This window comes from Sturnira hondurensis, unplaced genomic scaffold, assembly GCF_014824575.4.
Source record: "Sturnira hondurensis isolate 20B ecotype Veracruz unplaced genomic scaffold, ASM1482457v3 Scaffold0018877, whole genome shotgun sequence".
In the NCBI taxonomy this organism is placed as follows: Eukaryota; Metazoa; Chordata; class Mammalia; order Chiroptera; family Phyllostomidae; genus Sturnira; species Sturnira hondurensis.
Genome location: NW_028091508.1, coordinates 1,973,463 through 1,989,721, shown reverse-complemented (window position 1 = coordinate 1,989,721; position 16,259 = coordinate 1,973,463). Strand labels below are relative to the sequence as shown.

The 16,259-nt window shown below is 38.6% G+C and overlaps 1 protein-coding gene across 20 annotated transcripts in view; it reads left to right on the top strand.

Annotated features, from left to right (window-relative positions):
• Positions 1-16,259, top strand: part of NRCAM (neuronal cell adhesion molecule) — a 322,675-nt gene that overhangs the window by 264,618 nt on the left and 41,798 nt on the right. For 13 of the 20 annotated variants that reach the window (XM_037070638.1, XM_037070621.1, XM_037070636.1 and 10 more), the window contains 9 exons: positions 3,496-3,639; positions 5,123-5,234; positions 6,631-6,797; positions 6,892-7,039; positions 8,592-8,716; positions 9,165-9,194; positions 10,694-10,795; positions 14,984-15,181; positions 15,278-15,348. In XM_037070638.1, the coding sequence (XP_036926533.1) occupies positions 3,496-3,639; positions 5,123-5,234; positions 6,631-6,797; positions 6,892-7,039; positions 8,592-8,716; positions 9,165-9,194; positions 10,694-10,795; positions 14,984-15,181; positions 15,278-15,348 (1,097 nt within the window). The remainder of the gene's footprint in view (positions 1-3,495; positions 3,640-5,122; positions 5,235-6,630; positions 6,798-6,891; positions 7,040-8,591; positions 8,717-9,164; positions 9,195-10,693; positions 10,796-14,983; positions 15,182-15,277; positions 15,349-16,259) is intronic. The other 7 variants (XM_037070637.1, XM_037070633.1, XM_037070626.1 and 4 more) reach the window with 1 other exon arrangement.

Sequence of the window (16,259 nt, the reverse complement as noted above, 5' to 3'; positions counted from 1 at the left end):
GGAAGTAGAACCCAGAACCAGAAAGAAAATGTCCAAGGCCACGGCCATTTGCACCCTAGTTCTTGTCCCTGTTATAGGAGGCAGCAGGAGAGCCTAATGCTTGTAGATCTGGAATTGTGTTCCATGTGAGCTGTGGGAGCATATATAAGGGAGAGTATATAAGATCACACCATTATTACGTTAAAAGGAATGAAGAGAATGAGAACTCAGAAGACTTTTTCCTGACACAGTTATGTATATTGCTGGCATTGCAGTGAGAGACTGAAAACCAGACACACATGTCAAGCAGCCAGGGGAATGGAGGAATGAACCAGGATATTCCCAAGATTCAACCAAGGCATCTTCCTTCTTCTATGTCTCAAAAGTAAAGGGTTTGCATTCCCCTATAGTGGATGGAATAAGTCATTGAAGAGGGAAATGTATCTCTTCCTCTAGAGACTTGTTCTACATTACTCTCAAACGTTCCGATTTCTGGAGATGTGTATGAAGCAGACTAACTGAGAAACGCTGAGCACTGATCTCATGCTAAACAAACTGTGAAGTGTTCCACTCTTGAGTTTCTCATCTCCAAAATGCAGATTCCATCTAGTTAATCTAGTTCACAAGGTTCTTTTTAAAATAAAATTATGTAATAGATATAAAATATTTTAAAGTTGGTAGTACTCTATACATGTAAGGTGGCACTAATCATTATTAGTCTCATTCTCTGAATGTTGGAAGCATGTCAGAGCACTGTCCTGACATGGCTAGCCGAACTAGCCATGCATGTAACTTAAAGCTAGTTTAGCTAGCCATGTCAGGACAGTAAGGACAAGAAAGACTGTGGAAGGCTGTCACCCCTGTTCTGAACCTTACCCTTAGGGCTTTAAGTTACATGCAGTGATCTGATGCTCTTAAATTTCTTTCTCCAATATTCATTTGTAGAAAATGAAATTAATTATTTCCGGAATCAATTATTATTCCTGTGGATAACTTAGATTTGGATGCTAGAGAGTTACTCCCACCCAGTAGTGAGCACAGAGCCCAAAGGCTTCAAGTATCTCTCTACTAGCAATTTCATTCTTTGTCCAAATACCAGCTGAGCCTCTGTGTGTCATGGGGACAGTTCCTGGGTTTGTTTGCATTTCATTAGTAAGTGCTTAAGGAAAATGTAGCCCAAACCCCACGGAGAGAGACATGCTTATTCACTGCTCTTACTTAAAAGGTTTATTTTATTCCCAAATACCTTGCCAAAAATATGCAAAGCCTGCTCCATTTGCTGGAAATGGGGAACGCACAGTTGGATGCCTTTCAGGGAGAGAATAATACCAAAAAGTGCAACTGTGAGCTGCATAAAACCTTTCAAAGTAGTTTATGTTGTGATGTGATTGATGAGAGTTCTTACTGGGGGAAGCTTGTCTTCCAGCTTTGTTTACTGAGCTGATCTTTGGTGTTCATGGCAATGTAACTTTTTAAAATAATGATTATGGTTAAGAAACATATAACATACAATTTACCATCTTAACCATTTTAAGTGTACAGGTCGGTAGTGTTAATATATTCACCTCACTGAACTTTTCCATCTTCCAAAACTGGAACTGTACACCATTAGACAACACAGGGTGCTGTAACTCCTAAGAGGTCAATATACTTAAGGAATCAGAGGAGCTGCCCCACTCAGTCTGCCACCCATTGAGACAGATTCAGCCAGAGCCTCATCACTGCCCAAAGTACCCATCACCCAATCCCAGCCCTCCACTGTCTGGCACAACCACAAAGGTGCGGCCCAAATGGACATGTGGGGATACTGAGAGTCCCCTGATGAGTTCCAACAGTGAGTGCCCAAGTGCTGGGTCTAAAAATGCTAATAATTGACAGAGAATGAGTCTCAGAAATGCTGCTCTGTCCCAGCACGCTTTATTGAGGCAGTGATGGACATCACTGAGAGCATGTGAGTCAGAAAGACCCTGAGGATGCTAGATTTGAGATCTGAGCCAAGGAACCTGGCTGTCCCAAGACCTGCATTCTCAGGGTACCTGGCTCCCCAGCTACAGCTGTAGTTCACTTCCTAGGTCAGTGTGACATTTCTGTCCTTTGCTGTAGTTTATTGGTGAAATATATACCCATGCAAGGAATTAGGACTTATATTTGTCCTCTGGTTAAACAAACACGTTTCTGAAGGCAATTTTGAAAATACCAGAGTCATAAACAGGAGAGATAAGTTAAGATGCCGACTCAAGTATCTTGGCATAACCAGACCACTTGGAGCACCTAAGAGGATTCATATATTAGCTGTTGATTGTGATCAGAGTGTTGAACAACTACATACAAATCTGTATGGTAGTAAATCTGTGTGGTTTAAGCCACTAGGCTTGTTTGTTATGGCAGCGGTAGAAAACTAGTGAAGGAAGAATGAGCACAATCCTTTGAATACGGGTAAAACAAGGCTTCATAACTATATGTTGGCTTATTCTTATTAGTGAGCTAATAAGTCACAGATGAACCAAATATTCGAGACTTTGAAGTAACAAAGGAGTTTAAATGCAGTGATAATTATGTCTTAGATGCACCTACTTTTCCTGTCATCGAAGAGGACAGTGGTATGTAGAATGAAAGTAAAGTTCATCTTAAACTTACAAAAGCAGTTTAAGAGAAAAGCTGCTGTTGTTTAGTTTTTATTTTGATCAGCATGCTGAGGCAGATACCCATTATCCCTTTTAATGTACCTTCAAAGCAAGGCAAGGTCCCAGCCTAAGGTTTAGCATTTATAAAAAGGGATTTATCTCCAGTAGCATAGCACCTCCTGATTGTTGGGCATGCCTCAGACATCATTCTCACATATTGTGTTTCCCAACCAGTTTCTTTCTGCTTCAGTAAGGATCAGTCCTGGAGTTAACATGTTTTAAATTTCTTGGGAGATTTAGCTGAAAATACTACCTTCAAGAGAGAGTTTACACCATCTATTTCTGTGTCAGCCTCAGGGATTTCCAAAGCAGGAAAATAAATATCTTCACATTTGATTATTAGTTCTATATTTATTTACTTGTTTATCTAGTTATCTCAATAAAAGGCTCTTCAAATACAGATTTAGATGAGCTAGAGGGTTTCTATAGTTTTTGACTCCCTTTGCCATCTCCTCTTAATATATTATTAACTTGCTTCCTCATAAATGTCTACAGTTTCTTTGTGAACAAGGCAGTGTTTCCCTAAATTTGTATTGTTGTTTTCATCTAACTTGTGCTTTTCTGCTCCTGCATTTCTTAAAATAATATTCAGTTTTACAGAGTCAACCCACTTAAAACTAAATGAATATTGAGTATACACCCATGTTAAGTGGTAACTAAATTCTGAGAAAAAAATTAGGCTTCTGTTTGGGTTCATGGTCTTGTCCTTCTTACTGGATATACCCTCATTAGTCTGTATTTCTGTTTTGCTTACTATAACGTAGACCTCAAGCTTTACATCTTCTAAGCAAAGAGGAATAAATATATACTTTTTATTTTTACACCTAAACAGTTGCCCCTGATGACCCCAGCAGAAAAATAGATGGTGATACCATTATTTTTTCAAATGTTCAAGAAAGATCCAGTGCAGTGTATCAGTGCAACGCTTCTAACGAATACGGATATTTACTGGCAAATGCATTTGTGAATGTGCTGGGTAAGCTCTTCCTCTATTAAAGACATGGCAAATTAGGTTAATGGCTTCTGTTGTTTCCCATTCATTCAGCAAAAATGCACTGAGCATCTACTATGTGATATGGAAATGCTTAGTACTTGGAGCAATAAGGGACGTAGAAAGATGAATAAAATACAAACTTTGCTCCATCTAAAGGGTCTTGCAGTCTGCTCTTAATGTTCTTTCATAACACAGTACCTATCATGGGATATTCTCTTTGTACAAGTAATCAAATAGTCATTCTTCTCTGTTCACAGATGGTTAGACCAGGTGTCAAACCCCTCAATGGGAAAATAGCATTGATCTGTCATTAGTAACGGAATATTACTGCTATTCCATCCTTAAAAACTGACAACTTGAACAACAATTTCATGATTCTGATTTTTTTTAAATAAATCATTGATCATAATATTTGGCCTTCATCCAAGTCATAGACGTGCATTTATTTATTAATTCATAATACTTCATTTAGAAAACTGTATCATATTCAAACATATTCTGAAATGCTTGGTTTATGTGAACACTGTATTTCTCATAATGAACAAAACTACCAAAATACCAAATTTGTTAAAACTTTATGTGAGAATTGTTTTCATGGTGCCAGGAAATTATATTCCAATTTAAGTGTAGTAGGCTCTCTTTCGAAGTTAACGTTAGGAAGCCAACCAATTCTTGGTATTTTTTTCCTTCTTGTTTGAATGAAGGTCAGCAAATCAAACAACCTGAGCAGTTAATATATTGGTGGATGTTTGAGAAGCACTTTTCACTTCTAGTCCTTTTTTTTAACCCTTCAAGGATATGTTCACTGATTCCAAAGAGAGAGGAAGGGAGGGAGGGAGGGAGGAAGGGGGTGGAGAGAGAGAGAGAGACATCCATGTGAGAAACATAGATTGGTTGCCTGCCATAAGCAGCACAACCAGGGATGTATGGGACGACGCTCCAACAAGTGGAGCCACCTGGCCAGGGCTGGTTCTGTTTTTGAATCATCAACACTCTGCTTTTCTGTGCCAGACGCCCCCGCCCCCATGGTAACTGTGGGGCTATGACGGGCCAGTCACCAACAAAAATGTACTTAGCCATGATATTTGTGCTAATTTGGTATTTTGGTAGTTTTAGGGCCAAACTCTATTGGCCGCTGTGCTAGTTTGGGGGGGAAAAACAATAAAAGTCTCATTCTCTGCCCTCAAGGGACTCACAGTATAGTAGGAGATACAGATAAATAAATCAATTATTAAAATTCTCTGCTTGAGTAATACGTGAGGCATGACGCAAAGGGAGAACATTTTCATTTTTCTCCGAGAGTGACTGGGAGTGTCATACCTGACAGAAAACATAAGGGCAGAGGCATATTTGTTGTGCTTTACCACAAACTCTATTGGCCTTAAAACAAAATGCAATAAAATCCACGGTGGGTCTAAATGCTAATTTATTTTATATTTACTTTACCTTTTTGTAATGTTTTCAGCTGAGCCACCACGAATCCTTACATCAGCAAACACACTCTATCAGGTCATTGCAAACAGGCCTGCTTTGCTAGACTGTGCCTTCTTTGGGTCACCTCTGCCTACCATTGAATGGTAAGTATTGACCCTACTTCTTTTTAATATTTACATTTGCAAAAGCCTTCATATTTCTCAGTGTGTTGGGTTAGAACAGACAGGGGGAGGATAGGGCAGAACCCGTCATTTTATTAATTATTAAATTTATTCACAAATATTTGTTAACTACTTGCTCTGTGCTAAATACTTTCACGTGTATGATCTATTTAACAGCACACTTTGTCAACCACAGAGATATCTGCAAATGTTTTTTTTTTTAAATTGAGGTTTCTGTATTTTACAATGCCACGGACATTGAGGTTTCTGTATTTTACAATGCCACGGACATTCCCTGAGACTTCGTGAATGGTGGCTGGAGGGCTTGGTTAGGGACATTTCCTGATTGTTAAATACCATTTGGGATGGGGAAGAGATTCTATAAGCTCAAAATCAGAATTGTTGTTACCGCCAGTGTTTGTCTTTAGTACCTCTTCCCCCTGAGTTTCCTGACCTGGATCCAGCCAAGCTCTCCTGTGTTCTTTCACTTCCCACGCAGCCCGTCTCTTTCACATGACACTCCTGGTACAAGTTCTGCTCATCCTCCTAACCTGCTAACTTTAGCATGAGCTGGAAGAAACAAGGCTGTCATAGGCAATAGCTCAGAAAGAATGAGTGAAAGAAAACCAGAACATTCATTTATTGGTCCTCTATCAGGTGTCAGACACTGTGCTAGGCTCCGCCTACAATGACAGATGAAAGCCAGGTGCAGGGTTAAAGGATAATCTCACCACATCCCACTTCACCCTCAGAGAAGCATGGGTGCTTGTGCAGGTGATTTCCTAGTGAAGGTGGCAGGGTAATGCTTAGTCCTGGGTGATTTGGCCTTTTCATTCATCCTCACTTCTGTCCCACACTAACCAGGAAGCTGAAGGTACATATGATTTACATATATGCTTTATTTTTTTCTTCCTTGAATATTTTCCTGGTCATACTTTCAAAAGTACAACCCTTGTAACCCTGAAATCAAAATCTCTTTAGAATTGTGTCCTGCAGATGGAGTTACAAATACATCACAGTAGGGAAAATATCACAAGGAGCAGTCTTCATTTTTGCCCATTTTATCACTTATTTAGAGAGAGTATTTAATAATGTGTCTATAAAATTGTGAATTTCTCATAAGGAAAATTACAATTTAAGTAGTATTTTGTACTGTCAGTCTAATTCTGTATGCATCATTGATTATTGGATGCTCCAGTTTTATATCCTATCCTTACATGGACCAACATGCATGCAATATGCTGTGCAGGCTCCACATGCCTTTGAACTTGATACTATAATGCAGATCGTGGTATGTTGACTGCAAATATGGCATTTTACGTCTGACTTCAAATTATAATGTGTTTTATTTCTCTTTGTGGTTATTTCCATAATGAAGGTTTAAAGGAGCCAAAGGTAGTGCTCTTCGTGAAGATATTTATGTTTTACATGACAATGGAACTTTGGAAATTCCTGTGGCCCAAAAGGACAGTACAGGAACTTATACGTGTGTTGCAAGGAATAAGTTAGGAATGGCAAAGAATGAAGCCCACTTAGAAATCAAAGGTAAGGCAAAAGTGACAAATTTTTTTCAAGAATTTTGTGACTTTGAGCAAATTCTCCAGCTTTGGCAATAGATAACGATAACTTTAAATTTCAGATCCAACCAGGATCATTAAACAGCCCGAATTCTCAGTTGTGCAAAGAGGGAGCACAGTGTCCTTCGAATGTAAAGTGAAACATGATCACACCTTAATCCCTACTGTTCTCTGGCTGAAGGACAAGGGTGAGCTGCCCAGTGATGGAAGGTATTTGAAAACGATTTCTTTCCTTTCTCTTGCTTCTCTTTTTAAGCTGCAGTTGAATTAAAGGATTATTGTATAATGACTTAACCATAATGTTTTAAATGTTTCTGAAGTCTGCCCTCTCCAAAATAGATACGCATTTCCTCCCTGTTGTATAATGTTTGTACCTAAAAAGGCATCGAGTTATTAAAACAAGGGCCTGAGAATATTTTGTCTATCATTGTGTGTTGCCTCCTTGCAATTCAGGATGAGAAAAACCTTTCAGGCTTTGGGCAACGTCTGTTGTTTTCTGCCTTGTGCTGTGAAATGTCAGCAGATGTTTTCATTACCATTCTACAAACAGGCAGAAAGTCAGACCTCTGTACTCACTGGAGTGTGCCTGAATCCTTGTATTTTACAGGACACTAGTTTTTATTTAGATAGGGAGTTTTCTTTTGATTTTACTTAAAGTCAACAAAAAACAAGAAAAAAGTTTAAACAGCGTTTAAAAGAGCCTGAGCCTGTTGCAGCCCTTTGGCTTGTGTGAGCATGTTGTGTCCCCCAATTTGACCTAGCGAGTTCGGAGTTGAAGGTGTGAATCGTAGCTGTCGGAGTGTGACTACAAGCATCACCTCCTATTGGAAGGAATGCCAGATGCTGGTGGAAATAGTTTTTGTGGTTTGCTTGCAGAGGGCAGAAATGGTGCCCTGTTGCTGTTAATAGCCCCTAAAAGAACAACGTGGTCTTCTCTGTATGCCCAAAATTTCCATCTAGTTCTATGCTTCCACTGGTCACTTTTGCTTCTGGGATCTGAGTGACAAAGATGAGAAGAAAATATGAAGTAATGGCCTTCAGGTTAAGTTAGCTAAAGTTTTAAGTTTGAAATTCTCTGTGAAGACAGCTAATAATTTACACAGCTTTGTTAAAACCTTGCATGAATTGACATAAGGATTCTCATGGATTTTTCACCTACTTAGTAATTTCTCATGACTGCAATGACCTTGAGAAAACTCTTCATGGTGGTGACTGCTGATCTAAATCTTCCTGTGTGTAGTGATGAAGCTGATTCTGGTCTTTGCATTTACTTTCTCTTATAAGAGTTTATGCATGTGGCAGAAATGTCTCAAAATTTCTATGGTAAATACTGAATTACTTTAAAATATACACTCCCTTAGAGATTGAGCTGGATGAGTGGTGTTCACAAGTGTCTTAGTGGCAGAAGCCATGGGAAAGCCCTCTGGTAAGGTAACTGGAGCTGCCCCCCACCCACGCTCTTCCCCACCTCTGGGTGTCCCTGGTCTCTAAGAAAACTCCTAATACTCCAGGGGCGTGGTTGAACACCGCCAGACCAGACAACAGACAGCCCTGATAACCCAAGATGGTAATTCATTCTAATTGTTTTCCAGTTTGAATCATTATCAAAGTGGTACGTGATGTATAAGATTTTCAGCTCTAATGTGCTGCAAATCTTCATCATCTTCCTCTCTTATCAAATCCACAGCCTCAAGGCAGTAAAGCAATCATTAGTTGTAGTCAGATGTCCATTTCCATTGCTCTGAATGTGTTTTATTCACAGGTTCACTGTTGACAAGGACCATTTGGTGGTCACTGATGTGAGTGACGATGACAGTGGGACCTACACGTGTGTGGCCAACACAACTCTGGACAACGTTTCTGCCAGCGCTGGGCTTATCGTTGTTGGTAAGAACCCGGGGCACACACAGCGCCACTGGCTGCCCTGTGTTAGGTGGGAAGGAAAAATTGTCAATAGTAGTTGTTTGCTCATTAGAGTTTTACAACTTTATAGGTGAGTTATGTACTCATGTGTTTCTTTTCTTGGTAAGATACCCATGAGGTGATAATTTCAGTGTAAATATGCTCTGTAGCAGTACTGGAATAAAGTAGTGCTTATGATATTAGTCATATTTGTATTAAGAAATTGGGGAACATAATCTACTTTTATTTCAAAGGGAAGGTTTTCCACCCTAAATTGTTACTGCATGTTTATCGATTCCATATCTCACAACTAAGCATAAGGCTTATTTAGTTTTATAATTTTAATCATGTTCGGTCTTTGTCTTCTTGTGCTATCTTTTATCTTTCCATTACTAATTGTGATTAAAATCCTTTATATTAATGTCCTTTCTAGCTCCTACTCCAACTCCAGCTCCTATTTACGGTAAACTAATGAATCTTCTTTCTCTATTTTCTGTCAAACAATTTCACATTTGCAGAAAAATTACTTTGTTCCATCATATCATTGTGTTCTTTAGGGGAAGGGGTTCTGTCAAATGTTCTGTTGGATTTCTCCTTTACTCCTATGCCTCTTTCTTCTTTATAACTCTGGAACTTTCTGCTGAATAGATTGCCACTCTTTTCTAAAGATTCCATGTGTTATTATAAAGTCATTTCATTGGATACAAGTCCCTGTTTCGTATAATTTCCTTGTAAAGAAGCATAGTGTTTTCTCAAGCGCCATCATCTACATTTTACAGAATGAAAAAGCTGTTTCAAGTATCCCACAAATCAGATTTTTACTTCAGTCTATTAATACTTATTTTAGGATTCCATTTTTTAAGAAATTTACATAGGGAAGCAATGGATGTTTAGAACAACATTGGACCTTTGTATCAGAGAAAACCAACTCATTGTGCATTAGTGAAAGATAAATCACTCAAGAAAAAACAAAAGGGGGGGTACTTAAGGTTCTGTGCATGTTCTGAGTCTGGAAAATAAATCAGAAATATTTCCAGAAATCTTTTAGATTAAAGAACCCTCATTTTTATTCAGCATATAAATATGTAAATTAATTTTGTGGCATAAACTCAGCTGGATTTTATACAGTATTATTATTAGTTGTGCTATAGACCTGTCCTTTGTAGACATTTACTGCTACTTTACTGACAGGACAAAAAGTGCCCATATTTGTATATGGCTTCTGATCCCCCAAGAGCCACAGTCAACCCCAGGAGCAGGGTCAGGAAGAGTCCCAGAGAGGAACACTAACTCTCTGGATCTCAGAAGCACCACTAGAAGAGGCAGACTGCTTCTGGGACAGCTTCACCCTGAGAAGCATCTGTACCCTTGTGTCCTCTGAGAGTAAACACACCTCCCCATGCGCCTGCCTGACTTTGTACTGCGTATCTGTATAAGGTATGCGTGCTGGGGGCTACCTATATAGCATCAATTTTAGAATTCCATTAAAAATATGTTCTTCAGGAGCCCCCAGATCTATAATTTAGCTTAGCATGTTTCAGGAAGAACATTTGAGTCTTCTTCAAAATGTACTGTGTATGATTTTCATCGTCTACTATTCTGTTCTTCATTTATTAGAAATCAAATTTCTATACAATTTTTTTCTGTCTTCACTCATCCGTGTTTATTAGAAGACACGTACTGAGGGTGCTGGTGAACCATCCATGCCTACTTCACTGGTTCTGGTTACAAATAATTTAGTTTCATTTGAAAAAGAAACCAGCAGATCTCATTGATGGGTGTCTGGAGTGTGCTTGTGTATTCCCAGCAACCTCAGTTGTTTCTATTTCATTTCAGTTGCATGCTTGTTGACCATTCAGTGTACTGTGTCTTTAATATGTCCCTTCTGTGAGTAATATCACAAGTAAACAAGAGCCTCATAAGGATGGACGGTTAATTATGATGTCTGTGTTTGGTCTACAGATGTCCCAAATCCTCCCTTTGATTTAGAATTGACAGATCAACTCGACAAAAGTGTTCAGCTGTCATGGACCCCAGGCGATGACAACAATAGCCCTATTACAAGTATGTGGTGTCATTCACTTTAGAACATAAAAAGAATGACCATTGCTGAAGCACTTTATCACATGCAGTGGAAATTCCATACAGAGATATTTGCTGGCACTCTCTGCTTCATTACTAATAGAACAGAAACATTTAGTCATGGCTCCCTTCAAAACGAGTTATTTCTGTTACAGCTTTTGGTACAGGACACTAATTAATTGCTGGAGATGTCAATTATGTAAATACACCATCATTTGTGTTTAAGATCCATAAGAATCACCTTAAATTTCTACCACAGGAGGAAGATGCGTTCATTTTGCCCATTAACACGTGAGAAGAGAATAAGAGAGCCAGGTGCTATAATGCCTTGTCTATATGTTAGGAAATTGACACTTACAGAGTAAACTGACTTTTGAAACCTACAGTTGGTGAAAGAACCGTGTGTTGACAGCAGGGTTGTTAACTTCTAGTCCCAGGTCTCTTTCTTCTAATTAGCCTTTACTACAAAGTGACAGCACAGTCAGCAATGTCAATTCCTCACCTTGGTGACATAAGCCTAGGGAACAAAATCAGGTGAGGGACCGCGCTATAAGGATGCTGGAAAAGCTTAATAAAGGTAGGCTACAAATAAGCTTAGACATTTTAAAACCGTAAAGATACTTCAGTGTAGACACAAGCGAGACACAAGCCTGTTATACTACCTTCAGGTGTGTACTGCAGAAAAACTAAATTCCTTTCTGCTGCCTACCTCAGATTGCTCTGAAGTCATGTGGGTGTTGACGTATTGTGCATGCTGGTAAAGTAGAATATTGCCAAAAAATTAAACGGAGTCGCCTCTCCATTTGGTGTAATTCAGTAGTGTTCCCTTCTCAATTGATTTTTCAGTGTCCATGATCAGAACACGCATTCATTCATACTGAGTCTTCCAATTAACTCAATACATTAGCCTGATACAGGGCTAGTTTAGCATCCCAGCTTAGGATGCTCAGAGGCTCAGTTGCAATGATAGGATTAGATTTCAAGGCATCTCTACTCATTCCTTCATTCACACCTTCATTTAACAGGTATTTATTGAGTGTCCATTATGTACCAAGCATTGTTCTAAAACAAAACAATGAAATAATCTCTGCTTATATGGAGCTTATATTTTACTCGAAGGCACAAATGAGATAAAATTAATTATATATTATGTTAGAAATAATGTCACCATATGTTTGTATACATGTATGTATGTATAGATGCACATCTCAGAACTCTCTTCAAGAAAAACCCTGCTGTAAGGACTGTGAATAGCAGGCTCCATCTGCTGCACCTTCCCCAAAGACCCGCTGTGGTGTTCACAGGACACCACTATCTTCCTAATCCACTCCAGTGACTGAGCACAGCCAGCGTCCTAGAGCGCAGCTGCACCCAGCCCAGGACTTGGCTCTGGGCTCCTCATGGCTGAGACGAGACTGCAGTCTGAGGCTTTTCCTATACACTGCTCCCTCCTTCCCCCTCATCTTTGACAGACATGGGACCTTTATCTCGGTCTGAAGATCTTCCCTGCCTACTCCTGCTTTCTCACCCTTTTATCTCCCATGGGTATTTCCCCCGAAAGCCTCTTGCACTTCTAATTCTGTCTTAACATCTGCTCTTAAAGGACTCAAACACATATAAATCCATACACATGGTTGGTGTGTGTGTGTGTGTATACATTGTATGTGTGTGGTGTGTATTTAGGCCATGCAGAAAACAACAAAGAGTAAGAAGGAAATTAAGGAACATGGGGGCCCAAGGTATAGTTATGTGTAGTGTGGTCAGGAAAGGCCACATATATGTGTCTGACTCCTTTAAAAAGCAGATGTTAAGACAGAATTAGAAGTGCAAGAGGCTTTGGGGGAGAAATGCCCGTGGAAGATGACATTTGAGCATGTCAATAAAGACATGAGAAGGGGAAAAGTGAACACACTATGCAGTTTCAGGGGGGCGGGCAGGGAGTCTCCCAACATAGCAAGAAAAAGAGCAAAGGCCCTAGAGCAGGGGCATGTCTGCTAGGAGACCAGTGTGGCTGAGTGAAGTGAACAAGAGGAGGTGACATAGGAGAGAATGTCAGAAAGGCAGAGTTGGAGAGTGGGCGTGGAATGTGAACCTGCAGTGTCTGGTACGCCATTACAAGAGTTTGGGAAGTCATCGGAGGGATTTAAGTAGAGTAGTGTTTATGGATCATGTGGTTATTCTACTGAAAACAACAGTAATCTCTGTTCTCAAATTGCATTGAGTCCTATAAGGGACCTCTGCAAATTCACAGGGGTGCTTCAGGAAATTTTTTAAAGTTTTTGATTTTTAAATTTTGATATTTGAAAAACAGAGACATATATCACATGAAATATTAGCTTGAAACAGTTTGCAGTTTTGACATGATATTGCTATATCATACTATAGTGATGTCATATCTTTGCAAAGCCTTTGCTGTGATAAAAAGCAAGGACCGTATGAAAATCAGCACAGAACAGGAAATGAGGAAGGTGATGTCCAATCTGTTTACAAGGTTTCAGAAGTTGTGAGGTACCCATAGGTTTTAAGTTTTTAAGACGTGAATATTAATTAAGTTAAATAGACCTAACTATTTACCTGGAAATGTTAGTTATTTCTTTTTCTCCAAGAGAGTCATGAAACAAATTTCTAAACACTCAGTGCACCATGAACTGAGAAAGTTTGGGAACCTGTGAGTTAGCAGGATGTAAATTAACTGAGACAAGAGATTAAGGACACTTGGGACAGGCAGAGAGTGATGGAGGTGCTGAAAATAGTCATATTTTCATGTATTTTGAGGGAGAGCCAACAAGACTATTGGGAATACAAAAGAAGAAAAGGAGCTAAGAACTTCGAGGTTCTGACCAGAGTTGTCACTATGAAGTAGGGAAGCAAGATGGAGATCAGCCTTGGTCATATCCAATTTAAGTTGCTGTAATAGACAAACTAGTGAAATTGCTGATTAGGCAATTAATTATCCAAATATTCAGTTCAGGGAAAAGGTAGGGCTGCAGATATAAATGTGAGAGTCATCAGTTTATGAGACTAAAGATCACCTCCAAATTAATGTAGATCAAAAGGAGAAACCATAAGTACTGAGCTTAGGAGCACTGTAACACATGACGTCCCTAGTTCATGTTTGTATTTATAATTCATCTTATTGCACATGGCACTTAGTAGGCAATTAATGAATATCTAAACACCTATTTCTTACAAGAGTAAAACATGTACATACCACAATATTTTGGTAGATGCAAAAGGATATGCACTAGAAAATGAGTCTTTCTCCCACCCATTTCCCAGTTCCTCCAGCGACACCAGCATATATGTGTATCTTTTGAGAGGTAACACATGTGCATTCAAGCATATATGGATATATATGTGTCATAGTAAACCTTTTCACTTTTACACAAGTGTGGTATCTGGCGCGTACTGATCTATACCCTCCTTGGTTTGACTTAATGATGGATTTTAGAAAGCACTCCATTCCGGTACATGCGGAGCAGGCCCCTTCACTTTTTACAGCAGCAGAGTGTTCCGTTGTGAGGATGCACTGTATTTCATCAGTTAGGTTGTTTCAAGTGCAAACAGTGCTCCAATGTGAATCTTTTTCATATATCTTTTTCGTATATCTTTGAGTACATGTGTGAGTGCATTTATTTGAAATAAATTACCGTAAATATAATTTTTCATTCAAAAGGTGTCTGAGTTAATATATGCTTAATGCTCTAAATTGTCCTCTGTAGAAGTTGTACCTTCCCACAAAGTATGAGAATGCTTGTTTATCTAAGTCACAGTCAACAGAGTGTGTTCAACTTTTCATTGTTGCCAGTTTAGTAGAAAATGGCATCTCACTGTATTTAATTTAACTTCTATTATGAAAACATTAACAGTCTTTTCATATACTTAAACATTCCTAGGGATACATGTGGATCCCTTCTAAAAAGTTTAAAGCAACTAAACTCAGCATGACAGAGAAATATTATTAGGTATGCTTAAGTGTTGAGGATAGTGATAGAACTCTGAAATCAAAATATTCTAATGAAATATTTCTTGAAAGCAAAATAATTCATGTCTGGCTAATCATGTTCGATTGCCCTATTAGTGATTCTAGCAACCTACCCCTGAGGGACTGAATCCACTGTCTTACATTCCTTGTGTGTGTATGTGTGTGTGTGTGTGTGTTACGGCCAGAATTTATCATTGAGTATGAAGATGCAATGCATGAGGCAGGGCTATGGCACCACCAGACTGAGGTTCCTGGGACACAGACCACAGCCCAGCTGAAGCTGTCGCCTTTTGTGATCTACTCCTTCCGAGTGATGGCAGAGAACAGCCTCGGGAGGAGCTTGCCCAGTGAGCGGTCTGAACAGTATCTGACTAAAGCTGCAGGTAAAACAGGACTTTTGTGATGTGAAATAAAATAGAAAAGTTTTCCAGTGTTTGAAAAAGACAAAGCTTACATGTATATGACTGCTTAACTTCTAGAACCGGATAAAAATCCCACAACTGTGGAAGGACTAGGATCAGAGCCTGATAATTTGGTGATTACGTGGAAGGTGAGCTACATGTAAAGCCTTCGACTTTCCCCGGTATATTTGTAGAGTGAAAAAAATACTTGTTTTAAAATAATACCTGTACTAAAGTTCCATTTTACCCATTTTGGGAAAATATATACTATATCTCTTTATATAAAAGACTGTGTTGTGCAGTAGTTAAAATCTCGATCCTTGGAGCAAATAAGAATGAATGCATATCCCAGCTTTGCCACTCACTGTGTGGTTTTAAGCCAGTTGTTTAACATCTCCGTTATGTATTTTTGTATAATTAGCATAATAATAGAAACAACCTCATAAGATTTAAAGAGTTAATATCTATAATGCCTAGAACAGAGCTTAGCACATACATGTGGTCAATAAATGGTAGCTAGTATTATCATCATTATACAGAACCATCTAGAAAATATGTACCAACTTATTCACCATAGTCAACTTCTTCTTTCTTTCTTTCTTTCTTTCTTCCTCTTTTTTTGCCTTATCTGTATTTTCTAGACTTGGAAAAGTCTAGAAAATAATTTAATTATTTTAATTATAATTTAATTATTTTAATTATATTTCACCATATAATTTTAAAAACTTGCTTTAGATAGATTTGATCATGCATACGTATATGCAAACATAGATTTGTACATACTTATGTACACACCTACATGTAGAAAAAGGATAGGATGACAAAAAACAGCTTTTTTTTTAATAAAGACAGAAGCAGTTCACAAGTTTTATTCTCCAAGTGAAATAGACAATGAGGTACGTTACACAAACAGGAATATAAAGGATCCTATATAACTGAACTGTGGAGCCTGAGTTTGAGAGGCTTATGTGGTATTTACTACTTCAAGATAGAAATTAACAACTTTTGAAATGTTGACCACAAAACAAGCTTTAAATCTCTTCAAAGGTGAAAAAAAGAT